This window comes from Crocuta crocuta, unplaced genomic scaffold (genome assembly GCF_008692635.1).
Source record: "Crocuta crocuta isolate KB4526 unplaced genomic scaffold, BGI_CrCroc_1.0 scaffold26, whole genome shotgun sequence".
NCBI classification, from domain to species: Eukaryota; Metazoa; Chordata; class Mammalia; order Carnivora; family Hyaenidae; genus Crocuta; species Crocuta crocuta.
In genome coordinates this window covers 4,836,856-4,861,255 of record NW_027532249.1, presented here as the reverse complement: position 1 = coordinate 4,861,255, position 24,400 = coordinate 4,836,856, and the positions used below count along the sequence as shown (strand labels likewise).

Sequence of the window (24,400 nt, the reverse complement as noted above, 5' to 3'; positions counted from 1 at the left end):
CCAGGTCTCTGGTTCCCTGAGAGGCAGAGTAACTTGGCTGCTTTGAATGAAAGAAAGCTTGGAATAACCTTTACTTAACCTACAACATTGCTCCCAAGACCTCCCCCCTCCCCACCCACCACTGATAACCATGGTTACTTAGCCTCTGCTTAAGCACATGCCAGGGGTGCCCCCCTCTCCCCACTTTCTTCCTCCTTTTCCTTCATGTTGATTGATTTTATTGCAAAAAATCTTGATTTCTTCTCCATTTTTACTTTACCTTGGTTTTCTATTTCTGCCCCCAAATCTTTTTTTTTTTTTTTTTTTAACTTAACCCCCATAGGATTGCTGGCTATTCATATCCATGGTATCTGAAATTCTCCCACTAACTTCAGGTATTGGAGATAGACATGTTAGGTGAACTAAAAGTCTGCATAAAGAGTATTTGTGGTTGAAAAGCGATCACTTAATTCACTTCAATAAACAAATAAGAAATTATTTCAAGAACCACAGATCATATCTATACATAATAGCAATAACAGTTCAGATAAGTAAAGCCTCACAATATCCTATACTGTAAAGAAAACCCATCCTGCTGATTCCTTTCTTTCTGATACTCTTTCTCTGATTCAGGGTGATTGTGTTGATAATCTACCTGTTTCAGTTTGTTTTCACTCATTTGTCATGGTTTGTAGTGGGGGAAGGGGGTTGTTTTGTGTTGTTTCCTGAAAGACCAAATCTCTCATTTGGTTTCACTCTTTCAAAATTTCGTTGTTAGATACAGAGCAGGGTTTGATTTAATGTTTTTCCCAACTGGTTTACAAACTGTGTCCGAGTCGTAGGGTGACATATTATTTCCACGGGCATGCCTCAGCACTTTGAAAGAAATTACAGGCACTTCATAGAAATGGTGGCTTTTTTTTTTTTCCAAAAAGCTGGCAAAGATTTTCATTTCAAACGCATAAACCAATATGCTATCGATATTTATCAGGAGCTATCAAGTAACTCTTTCAATACAGCGAAGATGGGATGCTTCAGAGAATAACCGACTTCTCTCTGGAAAATCGATTAGAAGGGCCCTTGCGTGCACCCTGGGAGAAAGGAGATGGAAGTGCTTCACTCTAGAGCTGAGTCGTTTATGGAAACAGCTTTGTGTGGAGTGTTTGACTCTTAGGCCATTTGGAAACCTTCTTCCCTGGCAATATATGTATCTTTCATTTAATACTTCGGCAAGGTTAATAATATTTACACACACTTTACTCTTTGTTGTGAGATGTTAGTATAAGTTGGGACGTGCTGGCTTGTGGTTTTCTAAAGTGAATCAGTTTATCTTTGGTTCAGCCTGAAATTGCACCAGAGAGTACGCTTCCTCCTGGGATCTGAATGTAAAATAACTGAAGCAGATTGAAGTTGGCAGTGACTAATGAAGCCTCGTGCAGAAGTTGGCAAGCCAGTGGGTTTCCGCAGATCAGGGAGGAAGAGCGGGAGAAGCCTGAGCCTCTGAGATCCAGGGCATTTCTTCCTTTCCCTCTGAGCCCAGCTCTGATGGGGAAGGGGGGTTTAACTATTCCTCCTACATTCTTTCTAAAGACATCAAATTCATAGTATACAAATTTGTTACATTACTGATAATTCCCAGCTAGCTTCCTTGTTTAATGAGCCATTTTAGCTGCCTGAAGGTATTCTACATACAATAATTTTAATCAGTCACATAAAATTTATGAAGCCGAGATCCCTGGGAAAATTAGCATGAATTAGAATAGCTTTCTCTGAGAACTCCTTCAGCAGGCTGCCCACCTTGTTCTACCTTGGGCTTTCTGGAAAGGGTTGTGTCGGTGAGGGACATCACAGCGACCCCCTTGCTCATTCCTGAGTCTCATTAGGCACAAGAGTGGCTTTGCTGCTGTCTGGTTTTGTATGTGGTCAGCATCTGCATATATTTCCATATATCCTTCACACATACACACCTTTACCTTAGAAAATATCAGAGTACTTTCTCTGTTTCTCTCCTGAACTGCTTTATTTTTGTGGCTCTTTTCTTAAAGCTCTCAGACGGTTTCAGGACTCCGTAGTATCACGTCGCATTTGCTAGGTTACACATACACAATTTGCTTGGTGCTTTTAGAAATATGCTTTGAAAGAAATTGGTGTGCTCTCTGCCTTCGGTTCATCTCTCACAGCCCATGCCCACACGGAGAGCAGCAAGATTTGTGTTTTCCGGCTCATTAAACTGACAGCAGAAATTAGTTTGTGGTATTAAAAACTAAAAAGTTAAATTACAGCTACACGTGTCCTTTATGCAATGGGGCGTGCGGAAGATGTTTGATTTTAATGTTTGCTATAATGGAGAATTTAAATTACAATGTTTGTCAAATCTCTAATCTTTGTTACAGAGTGGAATATTAATTACGCTTTTAACTATGAGAGGTAAATAAAATGAGCATCCACTGCACGCCCAGGGGTAAATTGCAGATTACCGACAACGTGACATAATGCACTAAATGTCAGTTTTGTCAAACAAATTTAGAGGAACAGTTAAACTATTAGCTTCCTGTTGTTCCAGGGCTTTTCTTGCAGCAAGCGACTGTTTGGAGCTGCAGGGACGCTGTGCCTTATGGAAGACTCAGGGAGTTAAATTGAATAAGCAAGATGAATGAGGAGACAGCACCACAGACTCACTCAATTAGTTCATAACTGCCTATTAAACTTCTCTAGGTGGTTGCGAATAAACAGATTAACTGCTGCACTTTTATGGGGGACTTGGGGAGCCGTGGCAAAGGGGCAGTAGGGTGCTCAACGAAAAGAAGGATTTTCTGATTCTCCTTTGTCTCTGCGTTCCGTGTTCACGGATTTTGTACGCAAAGCATCGGTAATGGCTGTCAGCGCCTTCTGCGGGTTTAAAGGAAAAGGGTTGAGGAGCAAAACAGGAACAAAACAGGAGCAATACATGCCCGGGTACTTCTCTTGGCTGCTCTCAGGTGGAATAGTGGCATAATGCTCTCCAGAGAATACATAGAAATTCAGGCCACTGTGAACCTGTCCTTGGGAAAAGAGGAATGACTCTTGGCTCTTAGATCCAGGAGGAGAAATATTCTCCATAAATGATCAAGCCAGGATGTCCTTCCTCACACTGAGCAGTGTGGGAGGGGGGCTGAGCGGTGGGGCTCCTTGCTTCATCACAGCACTATGGAGCCTCACACGATGTTCCAAGTCCACCATGCTTCCAGGGAAGGCATGCTTTCTCATTTCAGTTTTTATGCACACTCCAGTTTTCTGATGCTCAGCTTGTGAGCATTACAAGCTCACAACGCTTGTGGAAGTGTTACATGGGACGATCATTAGATTACTATCAAGAACTGCGAAACTTAATATGGAATTATTAAATAACAGTGTGGATTAAAGGCAGAGGGAGGGAAAAACAAGACCAAGAAGGTGTGGGAGCTGTGAGTAATGATTTCAGAAACTTTGAAGTGGTTCTGCTGTTTCTGAACTCATGTCCTTCTAACATACATACCAACTTGCTTTTTTGGCCATGCAGACATTACGTAAGGCAAGCCGTTTATCCTTTTATTCAGCACAGGGCAGTCACAAAATACTCCTGCTTTTCATTACACGAACACACACACAGAGACACGCATGCAACACGCATGCGCACACACATACATGCACACAGGGATCCATTTTTCATTTCCTGTTTTGAAAAAGCTAAGGAAGAGATTTACACCAGATGTTCCCATTGGCCAGGTTGTGGCATTCTTCATGGAGGCCTGTCCCATTATAAGTAATTGTCAACGGAGAATCAGGAAAAAACAGGACATGTAGTAGACGGATCCACAAAATCCATATTATTTTTTTTGAGTTAGGAAAGCTATAGTTTCTCCTGAATAAGATTCATTTGGGAAAATGAGCTAAGACTTAATCTAGCTTTTGGATATCTGTTTTGACACCAGTGGACCATAATTACTGGTTCGCTTTATAATAGGAATGTTCTTTGAGTTACCTATCCAAAGATCATTAATGTTTATACCTAATTTTAGTTTGGATTAAATGTAAGCATTTATGTGTTGATGGATATTATTAAGCACTACGTCACCTTTATAATCATTAATGAAAACCATCAGAGTGAGAGCTTATTCATCAAATACTGCACCAAACCCTTAGGAGAGTACAAAGTGAGAATAATCAGGTGAAGTAATAGTCAAGTGATTGCCCTTGGAAAATTGAGGCATTTTGCTTACCATGAACTTGAACTCTTTCTCTTCTATTTCTTTTTTCTCCCCTTAGCTACTGCTGATTTGAGAGGATGTTTATTGTGTAAACTGCTGTCAGGAGAATTTGTCATAGCAGAGTAGGATAGGAATAGACCAAAGATAAGCATTACCCAAATGACAATCCAGAGTGTATCCCCTCATTTTCCTGTGTGTCCTGGTACTTTTTGGAGGCTGTATTAAACACGCTTTATTGGCTGTTGCCTTGGCTTTTCCCACATGCCCATCTATCCTAGCAGCTGCAAGTTTCTACAAAGCAAGGACCATCATCTTCCCCCCGTACATACCCCGAGCTGCTAGCACCTCTCACAGAGGTTGCCTATAAAATGCTGAATGGATGAATACTGGGAAAGAGTGAAAGACATCTCTTAATGGATACCTGATAGCCAAGAAGAAACAGCACTGTTATACAAATAGCATTAGCTGTTAGAAAAAGATTTGGTCTCATTTTTCTTCCTATCTGTTGCATTTCTAGCAAGTATTACCAAGGGTGCTGTTCATGTATTCTCACTTAACCTTCATAATCACCCCACAAAGTAGGTGGTATGCTCACTCCATTGTATATGGGGAAATCCAGACAAAGTTTCTATGTCTTTCATATGGAAAGCCCCCTGGCCAAGTCTGTGCCTCTCCTCTGGTTGCTGCTCTTTGCTCAGTGAAATAAGCATTCATCTGGGGGCATCTGAGTAGCTTAGTCGGTTAAGCATCTGACTTCAGCTCAGGTCATGGTCTCACGGTTTGTGGGTTCAAGCCCCACATTGGGCTCTGTGCTGACAGCCCAGAGCCTGAAGCCTGCTTCTGATTCTGTGTCTGTCTCTCTTTCTCTGCCCCTCTCCTGCTCCCACTCTGTCTCTCCCTGTCTCTCAAAAATAAATAACTTTAAAAAAAATCTTTTTTAAAAAGTATTCATCTGACAGGAAAGGGAGAGGTAATGGAGGTATGAGGTGAGAAGAGAAAATGGAAATTTCATTTTCCTAAACTGTAATCCCTAATATATTATTTCCTGCTCAACATAACTCTTCTTGTCGAAGCATTATTTCTCAACTTCACCTGCAAAACTTCCACACCAGGGCCACCCCATAGGCAGCTCATACTTTATATATATTTTTTCTGAAAGTTGTTTGGCCAATTATGAATAAGCTCTGAAATGCATAGCCAAAAGGTAGCAATTGTGAGAATTGATTTTTGTATCTTGTCAGAATGAAATGTCAACAGGGCTTCCTATCGGTGGCCTAGAGCGGAAGGATAGGAATTCAACCAATCTTTCCAGTGGATAGTGTAGCCAAAGGTTTTTAACCCTATTGATCTTAATATGTGAGTCTCAAATATTACAGATATTTTTCACATGCATTGTGTAGTTCAAAATTTCGTTGGCGGAGTGACATACTGAGGATTCTCCTTGACTCAGTGAGGAGACCCTTCACAGAAGAACATGGCCTTGCACAGCCACCTAGCAGTCCAGACTTACGTGACTAAACAAAAAATCTGCAGGTGCTGGGCCCATCTTTACTGTCTTCCCCACCGCCCAGGAGCCTTAACTGTCAACTGTCAAGCACCTCATACCATTGGGAATTATGTCAGATGTCAATACATGTCTGCTCTCGTGCCAGTTAATACGGAGGGGAACAAACAGTTGTTCTAGACATTAAACAAAGCCACCAGTCTCTTCTCTGTATATATAGTGTGTGCAAGAGAAGCTTTCAAATACCTCTACCCAGTGTCTCTTCCCCTTTCACTCTTCTCATGTGAGTGAAGAGCACCGTAGCATGACACCGACAAGTCATTATGTTTGAGTTTGTTGGGGGTGCAGAGGGGGATGGTAGTGTTTTTGTCTTTGCTTCAGAAATCAAAAGAAAATGCCATACCTGCTGGGTACATATCCCCTGAAGGTTGCCAACACTATTCACCAGACAGCTCCCAGATAAACAGATGGCTTCTTTAATGATTAAACTCAATTTTTCTAAAATGCTAATTAGTGAGAGAAAGAGAATTTGAAAGTCTGTTATACATGGCAGGAAATGTCTTTCATGTCTGTGTTATTTGCTCCTAAGAATCACACAGCTTTCACCTGATTAGGGCTCAGTTTCTCTCTTTTTATTTAAGTCATATGACTCTCCAGTCCCAGGAAAAGGGCAAAAGACAGTCAATGAGAAGGAGAACCCCCTTTCAGGATGAAATGCGCAATTAAAAGGAAATTTATTTTCTTTTTTCAGAGATAGGGATTATTGTTACTTTTTAAACTCTGCGTTGGGAACAGTCCGTTCGCCAGTTTCATATGGCATGTGCGTCTCAGTTCATAGTTCGATGAATTTCCACTAAAACATGGAAAAATCTAAATGCCTGTTTGAAAGTTCGTTCTGATTATGAGCTTGTCAAGCTAAAGGTCTTGGTCAGAATGTGTTAAAAACAATGAAGTAAAGTAATGGAGGCCTGGGTTTTATTTTGGCCACCTAACTTTTCATACATGATTCTTCATTCAGAACATAGAATAAATTTTATACTCTACCTTATTTGTTTGTTGAGTAAACCATTCATCCTAAGGAAATTCTCACATTGTGAACTTGACTGATGCATTCTTGTCGTGTCATTTAACATGTCCTTTTATTATCTGTATTTCCTATAAACTGGAGGCAAGAGCTAGAGGCTTCATTAGATTAAGCTTTCTTATTTTTGGTAAGAGTTCTTCATAGGTGATGCTTTGTACTTCCTAGTACGTTGCATCAGGAAGTGCATAATACTCAGATTGATTAGTGGGTGGTGGTTTTGTCAACCCGATCTATCCATTATAAAGTTCCACATCAGCCTGTCACTTACTGGATTTTTAAGCTACTGATGATGATTGCCTAGATCTATTATTTTATTAGGGATTTCAAAATGGTGACACCCTAATTCTGTCATTCCATCTGTATTTATTAAGTACCATTCTCTACTTAACTGTTTGATTGCCTTAAAGAACAGTTCATACAGGAACTTGTGTTTCTTCCCTTTATTTTCCTATTTCGGAATGAACTGGTGCCAGCACGACTTTATTCATTGGCCAACAATATCACTGTGGACTCAGATAAAATGTGGACTCATTTTAACATGTTTGATATTTTGAAATACTTTACCGTGATTCATGTTTGTATGTTCAAAGTATCTAACTTTGGTCAACAGGAGCCTCTTCAGGTTGTCTCTTGTGTTCTTTTGACATTACTCCAGACATCTTTGAGAGCCTCCTTATTTCCTGGCATGACTGGATGTTTCTCAGTGCTGCTTCCACATTGTCTTCCCCATGACTGGAGTCAGCCACCTCTTCAAGAAACTCTGGTTTCTTTTAGTGAGTAATGGCATTTCGCCACCACAATTAGGCTGCAAACGGTGATCAATGAAACCAGACAGCCACACTTCTTGAACTGCAGCAACTACCTTCACCACCATCTTTTACCCTGTGGTCAGCATATCTTTCTGCCATATCTGACATGCCAACATCTAACCCATCCCCTTTGTCTTTGTCACTAGGAAGAAAAAGGTCATTGGTATGTAATAAAATATAGGGGATTATCTTTAGGATCTCAGGTAGGGAACACTTCAAGACTATAATAGACATAGTTGATACATTTGAATATATCAAAATTATAAACTGCTGTAAACCAAAAACACCATAAATGAAATTTTAAAATAAGCTATAAATTTGAAGAAAATATTGTTAATATTTATGTATCAAAGTACTTACTAGTGGCCTAAATATAAAACATATCTGGACATCAATAAGAAAAAATAACCCAAATAGAAAAATGGATATAAAATATACATAGGCATTTTATAGGATAGCAATGTATAACTAAGTAAGATTTGAAAAGGTAATCAGCCTCACATACAATCAGGTATATGCCAATCAACACAATATGAGATACCGTTTTTTTACCCATCAGATTAGCAAACACTTTTGCAAGTATGTTGGAAAACACAATTTGTTAAAAATACTAACTTAGAACAATTTTGGTGATATTTTTGAGATTTTGTTTTAATTTTTTAAAAAAATCCTTTGTTTCCCATTATCCCCTACACACACACACACACACACACACACACACCCCACATATACACACACAGCATACAGCATGTGAAGGCCTAATTATTTGCTTTTCACATTTCTTTTAGCAAGTAAGAGCTTTGCCCTACCAGTGAACCAGAATACTAAAAGAAATCTGTTTTGTTTCGCCTTTATCTATAAAAAAGAGAAGCTTACAAATTCAGAATCAGAAGTAAAAAAATTTAAGTGTGATTTTTATATTTTTTCATGAAGGAAGGAGTATTTTTGACAAAAAAAAAAAGTGACCATCATTTAGGATATGTTAATAAGAAACTGTAGGCCTGGATTGGGAAGAATGATTGATAAATGTGTGTTAGAACACCACATGTGGCTGATGTCCACAGAAATGCCCATCATATTAAATGTTTAATAATTTATATTTATAATGTTAAAATTCTGGGCACTGATTAACTGCAGTTCTATTGGGCTCCTATTGTTGCTATAACAAACCACTACAAGCTTGGTGGCTAAAACAGCACAACTTATTATCTCGAGTTCTGTAAGTCAGAAGTCCGACAGATTTCCTTGGCCTCAAATCAAGGTGTTAGCATGGCCACATTCCCTTCTGGAGACTCCAGAGCAGGATCTCTTTCTTTGCTTTTTTCAACTTCTAGAAACCACTCAGTTATTTGGCTTGTGACCCTTTCCTTCAAAGCCAACAAAGGTGGGTTGAGTCCTTATCACACCACATCTCTTTGACCTGTTATTCTGCCACTTCAGATGCCCCACCTAGATAACTTAGGATAATCTCTTTATCTTACAATTTGCTAATGAGCAACCTCAATTTCAACTATAATCTTAATTCTCTCCGGTTATGCAGTGTAACACATAGTCATAGGTTTCAAGATTAAGAGGTGGACATCTTTGAGGGGCCATATTCTGCCTAGTAAATGATCTCTGGGTCCAAGCACAAGAGGACATCCCTTTCTGGGTGAAAGCTAGTGCTTCTAGAATAATCTCTTTTAATTGCTGTGTTCCATGATGATTGCTAGAGCTCCTAAAGAAAGAGGTTTTATTTGCTCCTCGATAAATTAACCAGCAGCTATATTTTAAACTTGAAATAGAATGATTTTGTTCAAAATTTTCATCCTATTTGTTTATGAGCTACTTGGATACTGAGTTCTGCATATCCAAGGAGTCATTTGGATTTTATGATAATATCAGTGCTTACATTAGAATACAGAACATGCAGTTTTCTTTTTCATTGGTCTCCAGTCTCCCTATGTGCGGACACCAATGGCTTGCTCTGTTTTTTGTTAGACAGAGTGCACTCTGGTTTCTTAGTGAGCTTAACAAACTTCATCAAGAAGAAACTGGAGGTATCATTCCAAAGGAATTCCAAAAATTCCTTTCTCACTTGTACTTACAGTCTGATAGAGAATCAACAGTGCACCAATTTCATCTCACTGCAGAGTGACATTTTTGAAACCGTTAAATTTCAAGCTAATGTGCACACTTGGAGTTTGCCAACATAAGCTGGCTAGGAGTGGGGACCTGCCATCACTAATGTCACTTTATTCCCATTTTGCTCTATTGTGGATTGTACCTGTCTCATATTTTCTGTGCCATGGCTGGTTCCAGTCCCTCTGGATCCATATTGCCCTGATATGAGGAATAAAACTAAACAAAATATTACTAAGGATGACAGATACTGCATCCATTATTTTTACTGCTGACTTTTTTTAGTGTTTAAAAATCTTGGGCTGGTTTGGGAAATTACCTTAGGTGCTCGTATGAGCTGTGAGTTACTCCCAAGAGGAAGATACGTTTGTCAGGAGGCCACTATCTGCAGGTGGATTTTGGAGAGCAGAATGTGTATGTGTGTGTGCATGCATGCGTGTGTGTGTGTGTGTGTGTGTGTGTGTGTGTGTGTGTGTTGGTCCTTGCTACAGCATGTGGTCAGAGCAGTTCAGCTTAAAGCATGAGTCAAATGATTATAGGATGGGAACTCTCACCATCCAGGCCCAAGAGCCAAATATAGATTGAGGGGCAAATGGGGACCTGAGGCGGTCCCAAAGAATTTCTCTTTGGTGGGAAAGAAAACCTGGGAAAGGGGGAAAAGGTGCCTGAGCACATAGATGAAAACAGAGGAGAGTGATAATAAAGTGCATTTCAAGATTTACCCTTTTCCTCCAACGTGATTATAGGAATAATGTTAAATTCAAATTATTTTTTGAAAAGTTGTGTTTTTTTTAATTCCTTGTCACCACATAGAAAAAGTAAAATATGTACATCCATGAACTGTGTATTTATTATTTTTTAATATAATTTATTGTCAAATTGGCTATCAAACAGTGTGTACAGGGTGCTCTTGGGTTTTGGGGTAGTTTCCCGTCGTTCATCGCTTACGTACAACACCCAGTGCTCATCCCACCAAGTGCCCTCCTCAGTGCCCATCACCCAGTTTCCTCTCTCTCCCCAAGCCCCCCATCAACCTTCAGTTTGTTCTCTTATGGTTTGCCTCCCTCCCTCTCTGTAACTCTTTTTCCCCTTCTCTTCCCCCATGGTCTTCTGTTAAGTTTCTCAAATTCCACATATGAGTGAAAATTATATGAGATCTGTCTTTCAATGACTGACTTATTTCACTTAGCATAATACCTTCCAGTTGTTTATAGCAGTGCTTTCAACAATAGCCAAATTATGGGAAGAGTCTAAGTGTCCATCAACTGATAAATAGATAAAGAAGATGTGGTTTATATATACAATGGAATACTATTTGGCAATGAGAAAGAATGAGATCATGCCATTTGCAAGAACATAAACTGGTATGTATTTAAAGCCATGAGAAATACATGTCATCTGCAAGCTCTGACCCAGGAACCTTCAAAGTCTTAAATGTGTATCAGAGTTTCTCTGTCTCTCTCTCTCTCATTCTGACACCACACACACACACACACACACACACACACACTTATGTTCATCCTGTATTTTTTTATGGCCAAGAAATAAGGTATCATGATCAATCAGATATTCAGAATTTCAGGAACAATTAGAAGTATTTGTTGAGTGCCTAACACATGTCAGAGACAGTTCTAGGGCAAATACACAACAAAGCCTTGCCCTTGCAGCTGACACTAACATTGGCCTAGTAATATAGTAAACACCTGTTGGGTGAGTTCTAAAAACAATGGCTTCCAAACCATATACAAGTAATGCTTTCTCACCAAATGTTCCTTTGAAATTCAAGGGTGAGGGAAACTACTTTTCGTCAGCTGAACCTCTACTGTTCAGAAGCTCAGGCCCCATTCAGAAAATAGCAGCCTCTTCTGGTCATAACTTTGTTAATCCCAAAAATAAAAATAAAGAGTGTTGAATACGTGAGAATATTGAAGTTGTTTTTGTTCCCACATGTTTTAATGACTCTCATTGTAATAAATAACATTAGAATTACAATTCCTTTATTTATTGTAACTCATGACAGTGACTGTCATCACAGTCATACAAAAGATATATGTCATGATTTTGAAATGATCTGAGATTGTAATTCATGTAATTTCAAGTTAGTCTAGAAGAAAGGCAATTTTTTTCCAAATACTTCCTATTCAACATCTATATTTGTGAGAAAAAGACTAATCTTTTATGAAATTTGTATAATAGAACTCTGTTCTTTGAACCTCTTCAACATGAAACACATAGAGTTGTGCATGTGTGTGCATGTATGTACAAAGAGAGATTCTGACAGCTGCTTGCCTACAAGATTGCCATTGATTTTCACTTCTCTTGCTGGTGTGTGTTCCTTTGCAGATGCCCTGGCTTGCCAGGGAGGCATTCCAGGACATCTTCATCACTAGGTCACCTGAAATAAAGCTGTAGCCTAAAGTGACGCATTGAGTACAATCTGTCCCCACTTCTCAGTTGCAGGGTAGGAAGACAAGCATCTCAGCCCTCCTCCATCTTCCTTTTGCCACATCAGCCTATCATTTTATCTGCTCACATAGTCAAGAGGTAAACTGTGAAACAGACCCAACAAAGATCAAAATCTTGACTTGTCTTAACATGAAACTATATTCTTTGTGATAAGCATGCCACGTTTACTAGTCAATGTTTACTAGTCAATGAAAACTAGAAGGCAGACAGGTAGATACTGAGTGTGATTTACGGTCCTGTGTCTGTAAGAGACAGAATGAGTACATTTCTGAAATGATGATACAGTTAGCGGTGATGATGGAAGAACACTCTTGCCTAAGTCAACCATTATTAAAGTCCCAACTGGCGGGGTCAGTAGCCTTTATTTTCAGCATCCAGATTTAAGCAACGGATAAATTTTGGTCAGTGATGCCAGTGACACTCTTCGTGGAGATGATTTTGTCTCAACATAGGAAAACAATGCCAGATGTCTAGAGTTCTCTAGCCATGCGACCTTGGGCCACTTAATGCCACTGTGCCTCAGTTTCCATCTCTCTGAGATGGGAGTGATAATAGTAATTTCTTCACTGGGCTGTTATAAGAACTAACTAGAGTTAATGAACATAAAGTTCCTGATGTATCTGACATTCTACACAAGTTTTTATAATTATTGTCATTCTCTTTCTATTAGTGTTTGTAGTGCGAGTTCTTTTGAATTGAAATAATTAAATGTCAGGCCACTGTTGTTTTCGCCCTTAAAATTTTACCTTTAAAAACAGCATTATCAGGGCGCCTGGGTGGCTCAGTCAGTTAAGCGTCCGACTTCGGCTCAGGTCATGCTCTCATGGTTCATGGGTTCGAGCCCTCCGTCAGGCTCTGTGCTGACATCTAGTTGAGAGCCTGGAGCCTGCTTTAGATTCTGTGTCTCCCTCTCTCTCTGACCCTCCTCTGCTCATGCTGTCTGTCTGTCTGTCTCTCTCTCTCTCTCTCAGAAATAAAACATAAAAAAAAAACATTATCTGTAATTCTCACAGATCCATCTTTAAGGAGACAGCCCCTTACTCACTTAGGTTTATTCAGCTGGATCTTAGCAATTTGGTATAATGTATGCATTCTTTGACTCAGCCAATATCTATTTCATCCCTACTGTGAGAAAAATTAAATACTTCTTCTCGGTTCCAGCCTCCACCCCAGTCCTTAATTAAGTCAGAGCACACACTTAATTGTAGAAGCCAGGACCAGAAAGCCATTTGCCTCTTCATTCTTATATCTATATGCAGTTTGAAAATTCTCACATTTTCCTACCCCAGTAGACTTTTAAATGACAAATAATTTTAAAGTGAAGACATCTTTTCTATAGCCAACCACTGATCTTCAGGTCAGTGCTACTAAGTCATTTCTCAGTCATGATCATTGGTGATATAACCCAAAATGGCACTCTTAACAGGGGTGAGGAGGCAGCAACCTTGCTCTTTGGTGAACCGTGTCCTATCACCCTGAGTCTCAATAAACAGAGTAACTAGAGTCCATATTGAGGTTGAGCCTTGGATTCCTTTCCCTTGAATTTGCTTGGTACTCATGACAGTAGGTCCTTCCAACCTGATCTTCTCACAGTTTCCACTCCGTTCTGTTTCAGAGAGGAGAGGAAGAATTCTTTCTGCTGCTTTTTTTTTTGTTTTTTAACGTTTTTTGTTTTTTTTTTTGAGAGACAGAGAGACAGAGCATGAGCAGGGGAAGGGCAGAAAGTGAAGGAGACACAGAATCTGAAGCAGGCTCCAGGCTCTGAACTGTCAGCACAGAGCCTGACGTGTCTTGAACCCACGAACCGCGAGATCATGGCCTGAGCTGAAGGCGGACACTTAACCGACTGAGCCACCCAGGTGCCCCTGCTTCCTTTCCCACCATCCTGCACTTGGGTCCTGATTGGCAGCCATTCTGTAGGATGGAAAGCTAAAGAGTTCATTCTTGACCATGCTTCTTACCAGTTCTGATTCATACCGTCACAAAGTTAATAACATCACAAAAGTTAATAAAATAACAAGAAGTTTTCTCCCATTTCTTTCAACCCCATCCCATGTTTTTTTCTTTTTACACTAGGAAATATAAGAGAAATAATGAAATATAATGAACCTGAAGTACCACACATTTAATTTGAATTCATCTCAACATTTGTCTCCTTCCCCGCCTTTATTCAAGTTTGGAAAGTTAGGGCTATAACTTTTTTTTTCTCGCTCTAATTTTATTCCAGGCATTATTGTAATTTTTTTATTTTTAGTGCAGTTTTAGGTTTACAGCAAAATTGAGCAATAAGTGCAGAGTTCCTTTATACCCTCTGCCCCATACACACACCCTTTCCTCTACTCTCGACACCCTACACTACATTGGTACCCTTCGGACAACTGATAAACCTACACTGACACGTCATTATTACTTACAGCTCATAATTTACATTAGGGTTCACTCTCGTGGTGGTGTTCATGCTGTAATTTTTAACAACTGTATAATGATGTGTATCCACCATAGCAGTATCACTATGGAATAGCTTCACTGCCTTAAAAGTCCCCTATGCTCTGCTTAGTCTTTCCTCTTTCCCCACCAACCCCTGACAAACACTGATCTTTTTATTAACTCCACAGCTTTGCCTTTTCCCGAATGGCAGTTAGCTGGAATCTGAGACAATAGGTGGCCTTTCCAGACTGACGTCTTTTACTTCATAATGTGCATTTGTTTCCTCCATGTCTTTTCATAGCTTGAGAGCCATTTCTTTTTGGTGCCAAATAACATTCCATTGTCTGCATGAGCCACAGTATATATTTATCCATTCGCCTACTGAAAGTCATTGTGGTTGCTGCCAGGTTTTGGCATTTATGAATAAAGCTCCAATAAATATCTGTATGCAGATTTTTGTCCGTACATAAGTTTTCAACTCTTTGGGTGTGATTGCCAGATCATATAGTAAGAGTATGTTTAGTTTTGTTAGAAACTGCCAAACTGCCTTGCAACATGGCTGTACCAATTTGCACTCCCACCAGCCATGTATGAGAGTTCTTGTTGCTTCACATCCTTGTCAGCATTTGGTGTCGTCAGTGTCCTGGGTTTTGGCCATTCAAATCAGTTCGTAATCATATCTTGTTAATTTGCAACTCCCTGATGACATATGATGTGGAGCATCTTTTCTTTTCCTTTTAATGTTTTTTATTTATTTTTTGAGACAGAGCACACGAGTGGGAGAGGGGCAGAGAGAGATGGGGACAGAAGATCAGAAGTGGCCTCTGTGCTGACAGCAAGTCCCAGTATGGGACTTGAACTCATAGACCCTGAGATTATGACCTGAGCCAAAAGCTCAACCCCGTTCAGGCACCTCTAGAGCATCTTTTCATATGCTTATGTGCCATCTGTAAGTCTTTGGTGAGGTGTCTGTTAAGGTCTTTTGAGGATTTTTTAATCAGATTGTTTTCTTGTTGACTTCTAAGGGTTCCTTGTATATTTGGATTTAGGTCTTTATTCCTCTCTAACATTTGCATTCCGTACCAGAGATTTCCGTCATTACTGCTTTTGCTGCATCCAACAAATTTTGATAAATTGTGTTTACATTTTCATGTAGTTTAAAATGTTTTTTAAAAGTCTCCTGAGATTTCTTCTTTGACCCCTGTGTTGAGAAGAGCGTTGTTTCATTTCTATACATTGTGGGACTGTCCAGCTATCTTCTCTCACTGATTCTTAATTTAGGTCCATTGTGGTCTGAGAGTAAACATTGCATGATTTCTGTTCTTTTGAATGTATCATGGTGTGTTTTATGACCCAGAATATGTTCTGTGTTTGTGAATGTTCTCTGTGAACTTGAGAAGACTGTGTATTCTAACGTTGTCAACTGAGGTATTCAATAGATGTCAGTTATATCAAGTTGATTGATGATGCTCTTGAGTTCAACTATGTCCTTACTGATTTTCTGCCTTACAGATCTGCCCATTTCTGATAGAGGGGTCTTGAAGTCTCCAGCTGTGATAGTGGATTCATCTATTTCTCTTTGCCAATCTGTCAGTTTTTACCTCACTTGGGTTGATGCTCTGTTGTTAGGCACATTAAGGATTAGGTCTCCTTGGATGAGTGACTCTTTTATCATTATGTAATGCCCTTCTTTACTTTCTTTGCTCTGACATTGCTGTGTCTGAAATTAATGGAGCTATCCCTGCTTTCTTTTGATTAATATTAATATTCTGTATCTTTCTCCATCCTTTTGCTTTTAATTTATATGTATCTTTAGTTTTAAAGTGGGCTTCTTGGAGACAACATATTGTTTGCATCTTGTTTTGTGACCCACTCTGATAGTTTCTGTCTTTTAATTGGTATTAGGCCATCAACACATAAAGTGATCATTGATATTGTTGAATTATTTTCTACCATGTTTGTTATGTTTTCCATTCATTTCCCTTCTTCCTATTTTTGTTTTTCAGTCTTTTTCTGCCTTTGGGGTTTTAATTGAGCATTTTATATTGTTCCATTTTCTTTCCTTTCTGTGTTATCTTTAAACTTCTTTTAGTGTTACCCAACATTTAGCAATATACATTTACAACTAATCCAATTCTACCTTCACATGGCATTATACTACATCACAGATAGTGTAAGTACTTTATAGTAATAAAGGATTCCTAATTCCTGCCTCCTGTCTTTTGTATCACTGTTATCATTCATTTTACTTAAACTATCATCAGTTATATTTTTGCCATTCTTATCTTGAACAAACTGTTACTTACTGGGTTAATTAAGAATAAGAAAATAACAGTTTTTATTTTACTTTCATTTCTTCTTTTGTCCTTTTCTTCATGTAAATCTCAATTTCTGATCTATATCATTTTGCTTCTTTCTGTAGAATTTTGTTTAAAAATTCTTGCAAGGCAGATTTACTGACAACAAATTCCCTCAAGTTTTGTCGGAGAGAATCTCTGCATTTCCTTCACTTTTAAAGGATAATTTTACAGGGTACAGACAGAATTCTAGAATTTTTTTCTCTCTCGCTGTCACCATTTTAAATATATCACTCTGCTGTCTTCCTGCTTGCATGGTTTCTGAGAAGAAGCCAGATACAATGCTTATTTTTGCTCCTATGTAAGTAAACTGTTTTCTCCCCTGTGTCCAAGATTTTTTCTCTATCTTTGACTTTTTTCAGTTTGAATATGATATGCCTAGGTGTAGATTTGTTGGCATTTATCCTTTTTGGTATACTGTAAGCTTCTCGGATCTATTTTGGTATCTGACATAATTTGGGGAAAATTCTCCGTCACTATTGCTTCAAATATTGTTTCTATTCCTTTCTCCTTATTATGGTTTCTCACTACATGTATATTACACCTTTTGTAGTTGTTCCACAGCTTGGGGGATATTCTCTGTTTTTTCAGTCTTTATTTCCTTTACTGTTCAGTTTTAGAAATTTCTATTGTCATATCTTTCCACTCAGAGCTTCTTTCCTCAGCTGTATCTACTCTCCTAATGAGTCCATCAAATGCATTCTTCATTTTTGTTACAGCATTTTTAATCTCTAGCATTTTTTTTCATTTTTTACTTAGAATTCCCATCTCTGCTTATGTTCTTCATCTGTTCTGGCATGCTGTCTACTTTTTCCATTAGGGCCCTTGGCATATTAATCATAATTATTGTAAATACCCAGTGTGATCATTCCAGCATCCCTGCTACCATCTGAGTCTTATTCCAGTACTTTCTCTATCTCTTCTAGGTTTTTGTTTGTTTTGTTTTTGCCTCTTAATATGCTTTGTAATTTTTTCTTGATGTCCAGACTTGACGTACTGGATAAAAGGAACTGCTGTAAATAGATCCTTAGTAATGTAATAGTAGGTGTTGAGGGAGGGAAGGCATTCTTTAGATCTATGATTAGGTCTTAGTCTTTTAGTGAATTTGTGCTTCTAGGCTGTGACCTTCCTCAGTGCTTCTCAGTAGTCCACCACTGGGTGGGACAGGATGGCTGGAGGGAACTGGAGTTAGATATTTATTTTCCCCCCATATTGGTTAGGCTTTGATAAAACCCCAAAAGTTTAGGCTATAGTAATTCTTCCTCTTGAGGGCAATCTCTTTCAAGAAGCACAGAAATGCTCTACTCTGGGTGTATTTCAAAGTGGTTGCTTTCCTCCTCCTTCTGCTGGAAGCTTGAGGGTTTTTTTTTCCTCCAGTCTTTACTTTGATGACCTGGTAGGGCTCTTAGGGATAAAACTCATAAAAGTGTGGACACTTAAGACTGGACATCCCTCTAGAGTTTTTAAGTCTCAGACTTCTCCACCTGAGCCTCCAGTAATTCATCATTTACAGCTTAAGCTTTCCCATCCTGGCTCTGGTTCTCACAGAGCTTTCTGCTCATGAGTTTCTGCTCTGGTGGGTTAGGTTTCTTTGTATTCACCTGTTTGTCTCTGTGGTTTTGGGAGCAGCAGTTTGTCCTATAACCTTGATCATCTGACAAAGCTAAGAGTTGCTGTTTTTTGGTTTGTTCAGCTTTTTACTTTTTGGAACAGGCTGATGACTTCCAAGCTCTTTACATGTTGGACTGTACACAAGAAGTCTTCTAATTTTTTATGATCCATTTTTAGATGTTGTTAGAAGTTTATTATGATTATTATTATTATGGGCCTTTGAGATTCATGGACCTACATTTGGAGATTGGAGACTTAAGATATTTTAGGCAACAATCTGTTAAAAATCAAAATGGGAAATAAATTTCCTTGTGTCTTTAAATAAGATTGCAAAGAAAATTCCCTTCATTGTAGGGTTTTTTTTTGCACAAATCACTTTATTATGTTCACAAAGTTTTTCTGACAATTTTAGAGGTTTTCATTTTAAAAAAATACAGATCTGAAACGCAAAACTTAAAAGAGAAATAGGAAAAAGAGAAAGCAAAAACCTCCATTTATCCATAGTCATTTCCAAGCCTCAGTTCTCAATCCAACCTTCCTCAGCGATCTGTAATTACGGACCACAGCATTCAGCTGTGCATAAGAACAAATGAAAATCCCAAGCAATGACTCAAAACCTCCATAACCAAGCAAGCTACTTTTGATAAGTAGGTTGCAGAAAAACTGTCCTTAATAATACTGTGGTATGATAATGATTAATTCCATTAAGAAGTATACTGAATACCATCTCTTTGTATAATTGGCTAGGTGCCAGTAAGTGAATCTTACTTTTCCAAAGCATTGTATTTAGTTATGAGAAGATAGAGTATTCACACAATTTGGTATTAATTATAATGTAACTTGTAAGGGAATGTAATGAAATGCTTCACTAGAAATAACACATTGCTCTGGAATGAATATCTTTGGGGTCAGGAGCTCTGGGGTGCCATCTATGGCATTTGGACAAGTCACCTTACTTCTCTGAGGCCCAACTCCCTCATCTGTAAATTAGGAAGTAAGAAGATCTCTTACAAGATTAGTAGGGTCAGATGAGATAACACTTGTAGAGTTCTGTCACACGCTGTCTATTGGGCACTATATGTTAGTTTCCACTCCCTTCCATTCTAACACAATCGAGTATATAAGTGCTCTTACATTAATGGAGAGCAGAAGTAATCTTTGTTTACGCCACACACTGTGTTTTAATTTTTTGAATTTGAATTATTTGACAACATTTAAAAATTAAAGAAGTCCACATAAAATCTGGATTTCTGTTTTTTCCCAAAATTTACAATGTCTGGGACCTCCATGGGGGATCCATCTGCTAGAGCTTAAGGGCATTGTGAGCCAGGTTTTAAAGAAGGTTCAGGAACAGAATATGTGCTTAATATACATTTAAATTTAGCTGTGGGTCTCTGACAGGACCTCTGATTTGAGCAGGCTCTCATAGGTCCTTAATGGGTTTCTTTTTGTGCTTAAAGATGATCAGCAATGAAGTGTGTAGCTTGACATCACTGAAATTAGTCCACACAGTTCGAGGAATAGCAAGGAGATAGATCTTTTTCAGTTCAAATCTTAGCTTTTATTGGTGCACACATCCTCCACCCCCCTTCACTCATTTCTAACCTATAGCGATTACGTTAGAAGAAAAGACAAAGAGGGAGGGTTGGTGAACTTGACATTGCCCTTCTTCATAGGTGGAACAAAAGAGAATATTGAGGCAGGTATCTGTATAAATCAGTCCAACACAAAGAAATTCCAGCAAAAAGAGGATGCTTTGCCTGAATTATGGAGCTAATTATCTCAGTCCTCCACTTTGGTGTTCCTGGGGGAACCTGGCTTAAAAATGCTTTCCCAATGAGCTGGCAGATTCAGAAGTGGAGAGAAAATGTGTTATTGTACCTGCAGCTGCAGAGCTTGAGCTTGGTTGCTGCCTCTGTCCAGAACACCTGTTGAGAACATCCAAGCTCAGACTATCATGGCAGACTAGAAAATAAGGAGGGCTTTAGAGAAGACCATCATGGACTGCATGCTGGTGAGAGAAGAATGCCAGCTCCCAAGGAAGCCACCCTGGGTTACTTTTTAAAATCCTTACAACTTGAACACTGTCATAGAAGTTCTAGATGATTTTCATTTTTCTGTTTAAAATGTATCTTTTTCTTCAACAACTTTTAGTAATAAAAAGAGCAGCTTATTAATGCAACCCTTCTGCCTTCAGAGTATGAAATTAAAAGATTATTATAACTACAGGCAAGAAAGCATTTGGATTATGTGGCATTTGGAAATGACAATAAAGATTATCCATATGGTCTAGTGTTGTCAATGTCTTACATTGCATTAGCAATCACCTAATATGGGCGTGATTTTGATTATGTGGCTCATTTTAAATTCTGCTGTGTCCTAGGTCAATCAGAGTCAAGATGATTTACTAGAAATAGCTGCCATTTTCTTTTGTAAATGCTGCTGAGTGCTTAGGCAGAATTAGAATATTTTAGGACATAATATCTTTGGCATTATGGTGCGATAGTCTTAAACCTTCTCACTTTATCCCTTTCTCTTAAGCATCTCTCATTCTATTCATGGCTGTCCCAGGTACATAAAACAACCTCCAGTGGTAAGAACTGTAAAACTTGGCTTCATCTTTTCATTTGTATGTCACTTTCCTTACGTGTTTATGGCGCCGTCCAGGTATTTATAACTTGAGATTATGAGTTTTTGACACACGGTGAGCACAGATGCAGAGGCCAGAGTTAAACTGTGTGTCTCCAGAAAAATTGGAAATATCTCTCACTCTCTTGACCTTTGTGCATTCTCTTCCATGGAGGGAGGGGCATAGGGACTTACTCCTTTGCTGAAGCACCTTGAAATCTCACTATCTTCTGCTCTGTTGACCTGCCTAGGTGAGGAACTAGTCTGGAGCCATGTGGAATTTAGTCATGCCACAGCCATCTGAGAAGTCAGGATATGGCCTCCGATGCACCGGAGGCCTGAGCTTTCCTGCCTTGGGGAGGCTGTGTGTGATGGCCTGCTCCCTTTCTGCACATCACCCAATTATACCGCTTTCTTCACTCCTTGCCTGCTTTTGTTTTTTACAGTGTGCCTCCTAGATTCATCTTTGGATTACTTCAGTTTTGTCTGGCAGATATTTATCAGGGGATCTACTCTTTGACACTGAACGTAGAAAAAGATGTGGTAAAAAGTTGGGAACTCTAGAAGCCAATTAGTAAATAGATTATGATTGTATTGTGCGAGGGCCATTGATCATTTTAATGTAGCATATAGTAGGAGCAAGAGAAAGTAATATTTTAGGCTCTATATTCCTAATGTCACTGTGGGGGTTTTTGAGGATGGGCAGAGGAGGTTTTTATTCTCTGTCTCTGTGCAACTGGCAGAGAAACTGACATCTAGAAGCCACCATAAATGGATGTTGTGAATGAATACCAATGATTCAATAGAAGTTATTCTTGATGGTTACTCATTACACATGTCAAGGCCCCATCTTCCATTCACACTGCACGTCTATATAATGAACTCTTTGTCCTAAGGAAACTAGCCAAGAAGCGGAAGGAGACAATGAGCAGCACCCGGCAGGAGATGACCGTGATGGTGAACTCAATGGACAAGAGCTATGCTGAGCAAGGCACCAACTGCGACGAGGCGTTCTCATTCATGGACACACACAATCTGAACGGGAGATGTAAGTGCATACATTTCTTACCTTCTAGGGCATTTCTGTGGTTCTCCAGGATGCTGGATAGTACTGGGGGGGGGTTAAAAAAAAAAAAAACTCCCTGAAGAATTCTTATGCCCCATTGGTTTCTCCATCCCCTTAAGTGATTCCGAAAACTTCACTGGGAACCATGGATTGCCTAAGAAAGGATGATACTGCAAAAATGGTAGGGCCAGAACAGGGAGCATAGGAAACCACACTTAAGTTTCTGTAAAGCCTTAGAGAGCATTAATGGGAAGGCTTTTCTCTTCTTGAAGAAGAAGGCACCTGCTTCTCATCATCCTTTTTGTTGTTGAGTTCCTGTTCATAAGCTAGCCAGGTGTGGAACTACACAGTGAAGCCTGCTATAAAACAGTTCAGTAAATGGCAGTAACAAGTTAATTGTTTATTTGTTTAGCTGACAGGTTCTGCCTTTATTATAGGGCTGTTAGTGGCAATTAATAAGTTAAACTGTATTTGCGCTTCACGAGTCTTACATCTCACACCAGGCAGGTAAACCGAGCTTCAGCTAATACCTTCCCATACTACCACCTGTGATCCCGGCCCAAGGCATTATTTTAGAGAGCTACCAGATTAAGTATATGAAGAACAAAAGGAGTTGTTGTGTCCCTGGTGATCTTCTCAGGGACCGGAAGTAAGTCCTGTGTTGGATGCCTGATTCCGTAGTGTGTGGCCATGCTGGGTTCAGGGTCAGAAGTTTCTTTACTGTGTGAAATCCACACCCACAGCCTGCTGCTGCTGCTGGCTGCAAAACTCAGCAAGAGGATAGAACAAAAATGCAGCTATCACCATGCAGAAAGGCTGGAACCGTGACTGGGAAGCACAGAGTTAGGGTCTCAGGGACGGGGGGGGGGGGGGGCGGGCAAGGGCCTAATAGCAGCGTGGACAGTATGTGCTGTGTCCCTACCACCCACTCAGCCTGTTCTTTTACTACAGCTCCCAGGCACCTCCCCCCATCCTCCAGCCCCTTTTCCAGTCACTGTGCGGTCAGTGTCCACTTCTCCCACACTTTGCCTCTCTCCTACATTCAGCAAGGCTCCAGAGAGTTCTGGCGCTGACTGCTTTCTGTTTATGGTGGCTGTAGTTGCCCACCTCTTCCTACTTAGCGGCACATTTATTCTTCTAAATGTACACCTTGCCCAGTAGAGCAAGGGCTCAGCAAGCATGGCTGTCAGCTGTCACCCCAATGGTGAGGATGGCTTTCCTCACCCTTGGTCATTTCTTTTTGCCCTTTGGTGTCATTTTCAGTGTAGGTGATATAATCTGTGGTACTCTAGTATCCCACAAGCTACATCCCCTTTTTTCATAGAATCTGCTCTTTTTTTTGCATTAGAGAGAGAGAGAGAGAGAGAGAGAGAGAGAGAGAGTGTGTGTGTGTGTGTGTTGTGACGCACTCTTGTGGGCTGGGATGGGAAGAGTCAAACAGGGTTAGAATCTTGGTAGTACTGGTTAATTCTTCAATGTCATTATGAAAGGGATCGCAAAGAAAGGTGTTCTCACTTCCTCGTATAACCCATTAATGTTCCAAATTTCCTATTTCATGGTGAAACTCCTCACGCATAAATTTACTAGGAATTACCTGCCCAGAGTGGAAACCTACAAGAGTAGTTTCTAGGCTTTTGAAGTTTGAACAACAGGGGATATTTGCCTCTGGACAGGAAATTTAATTTGGCAGTCACTTCTCAAACAGTGAGAGTCTCTGTAGAAATCCAGAAATGCTCAGGCAAAGAGATTGCTGCAGAAAGCAGCGTCCACTTCCCTGGCTCATCTGCCATGAGCCATTATTTTATGCCTCCTGTCAGTAAAGCCAGTGGAGGAGGAAGCACAGCAGTGGGCCATTTGCCTCCCACTCTCTGAGCAATGAAGAAGTGCCTTCGAATCTCCTGCGTCGGGGGTGACCCTGACGACAAACTATCATAGTGCTCTCCTAGTGCCTTCAAATTAAGAGGTGAGCTGCTGGGCGAGGAAATGTGCAGGAGAGGGGTCTGTTAGACCCCTAGATTCCAGCCCCTGACGTATTGCAAGTGTGGGTATGTCTGACATCTTTTAGGGTTGGGAGGCGAGTAGCTTTTAGAAATGAGACACTGGAAAAAAAATAAAATTGGAG

The 24,400-nt window shown here is 39.7% G+C and overlaps 1 protein-coding gene across 4 annotated transcripts in view; it reads left to right on the top strand.

Moving 5' to 3' along the window:
• PTPRM (protein tyrosine phosphatase receptor type M) overlaps positions 1-24,400 on the top strand; it is a 588,144-nt gene that overhangs the window by 418,083 nt on the left and 145,661 nt on the right. For all 4 annotated transcript variants that reach the window (XM_077778076.1, XM_077778074.1, XM_077778075.1 and 1 more), the window contains one exon: positions 22,109-22,260. In XM_077778076.1, the coding sequence (XP_077634202.1) occupies positions 22,109-22,260 (152 nt within the window). The remainder of the gene's footprint in view (positions 1-22,108; positions 22,261-24,400) is intronic.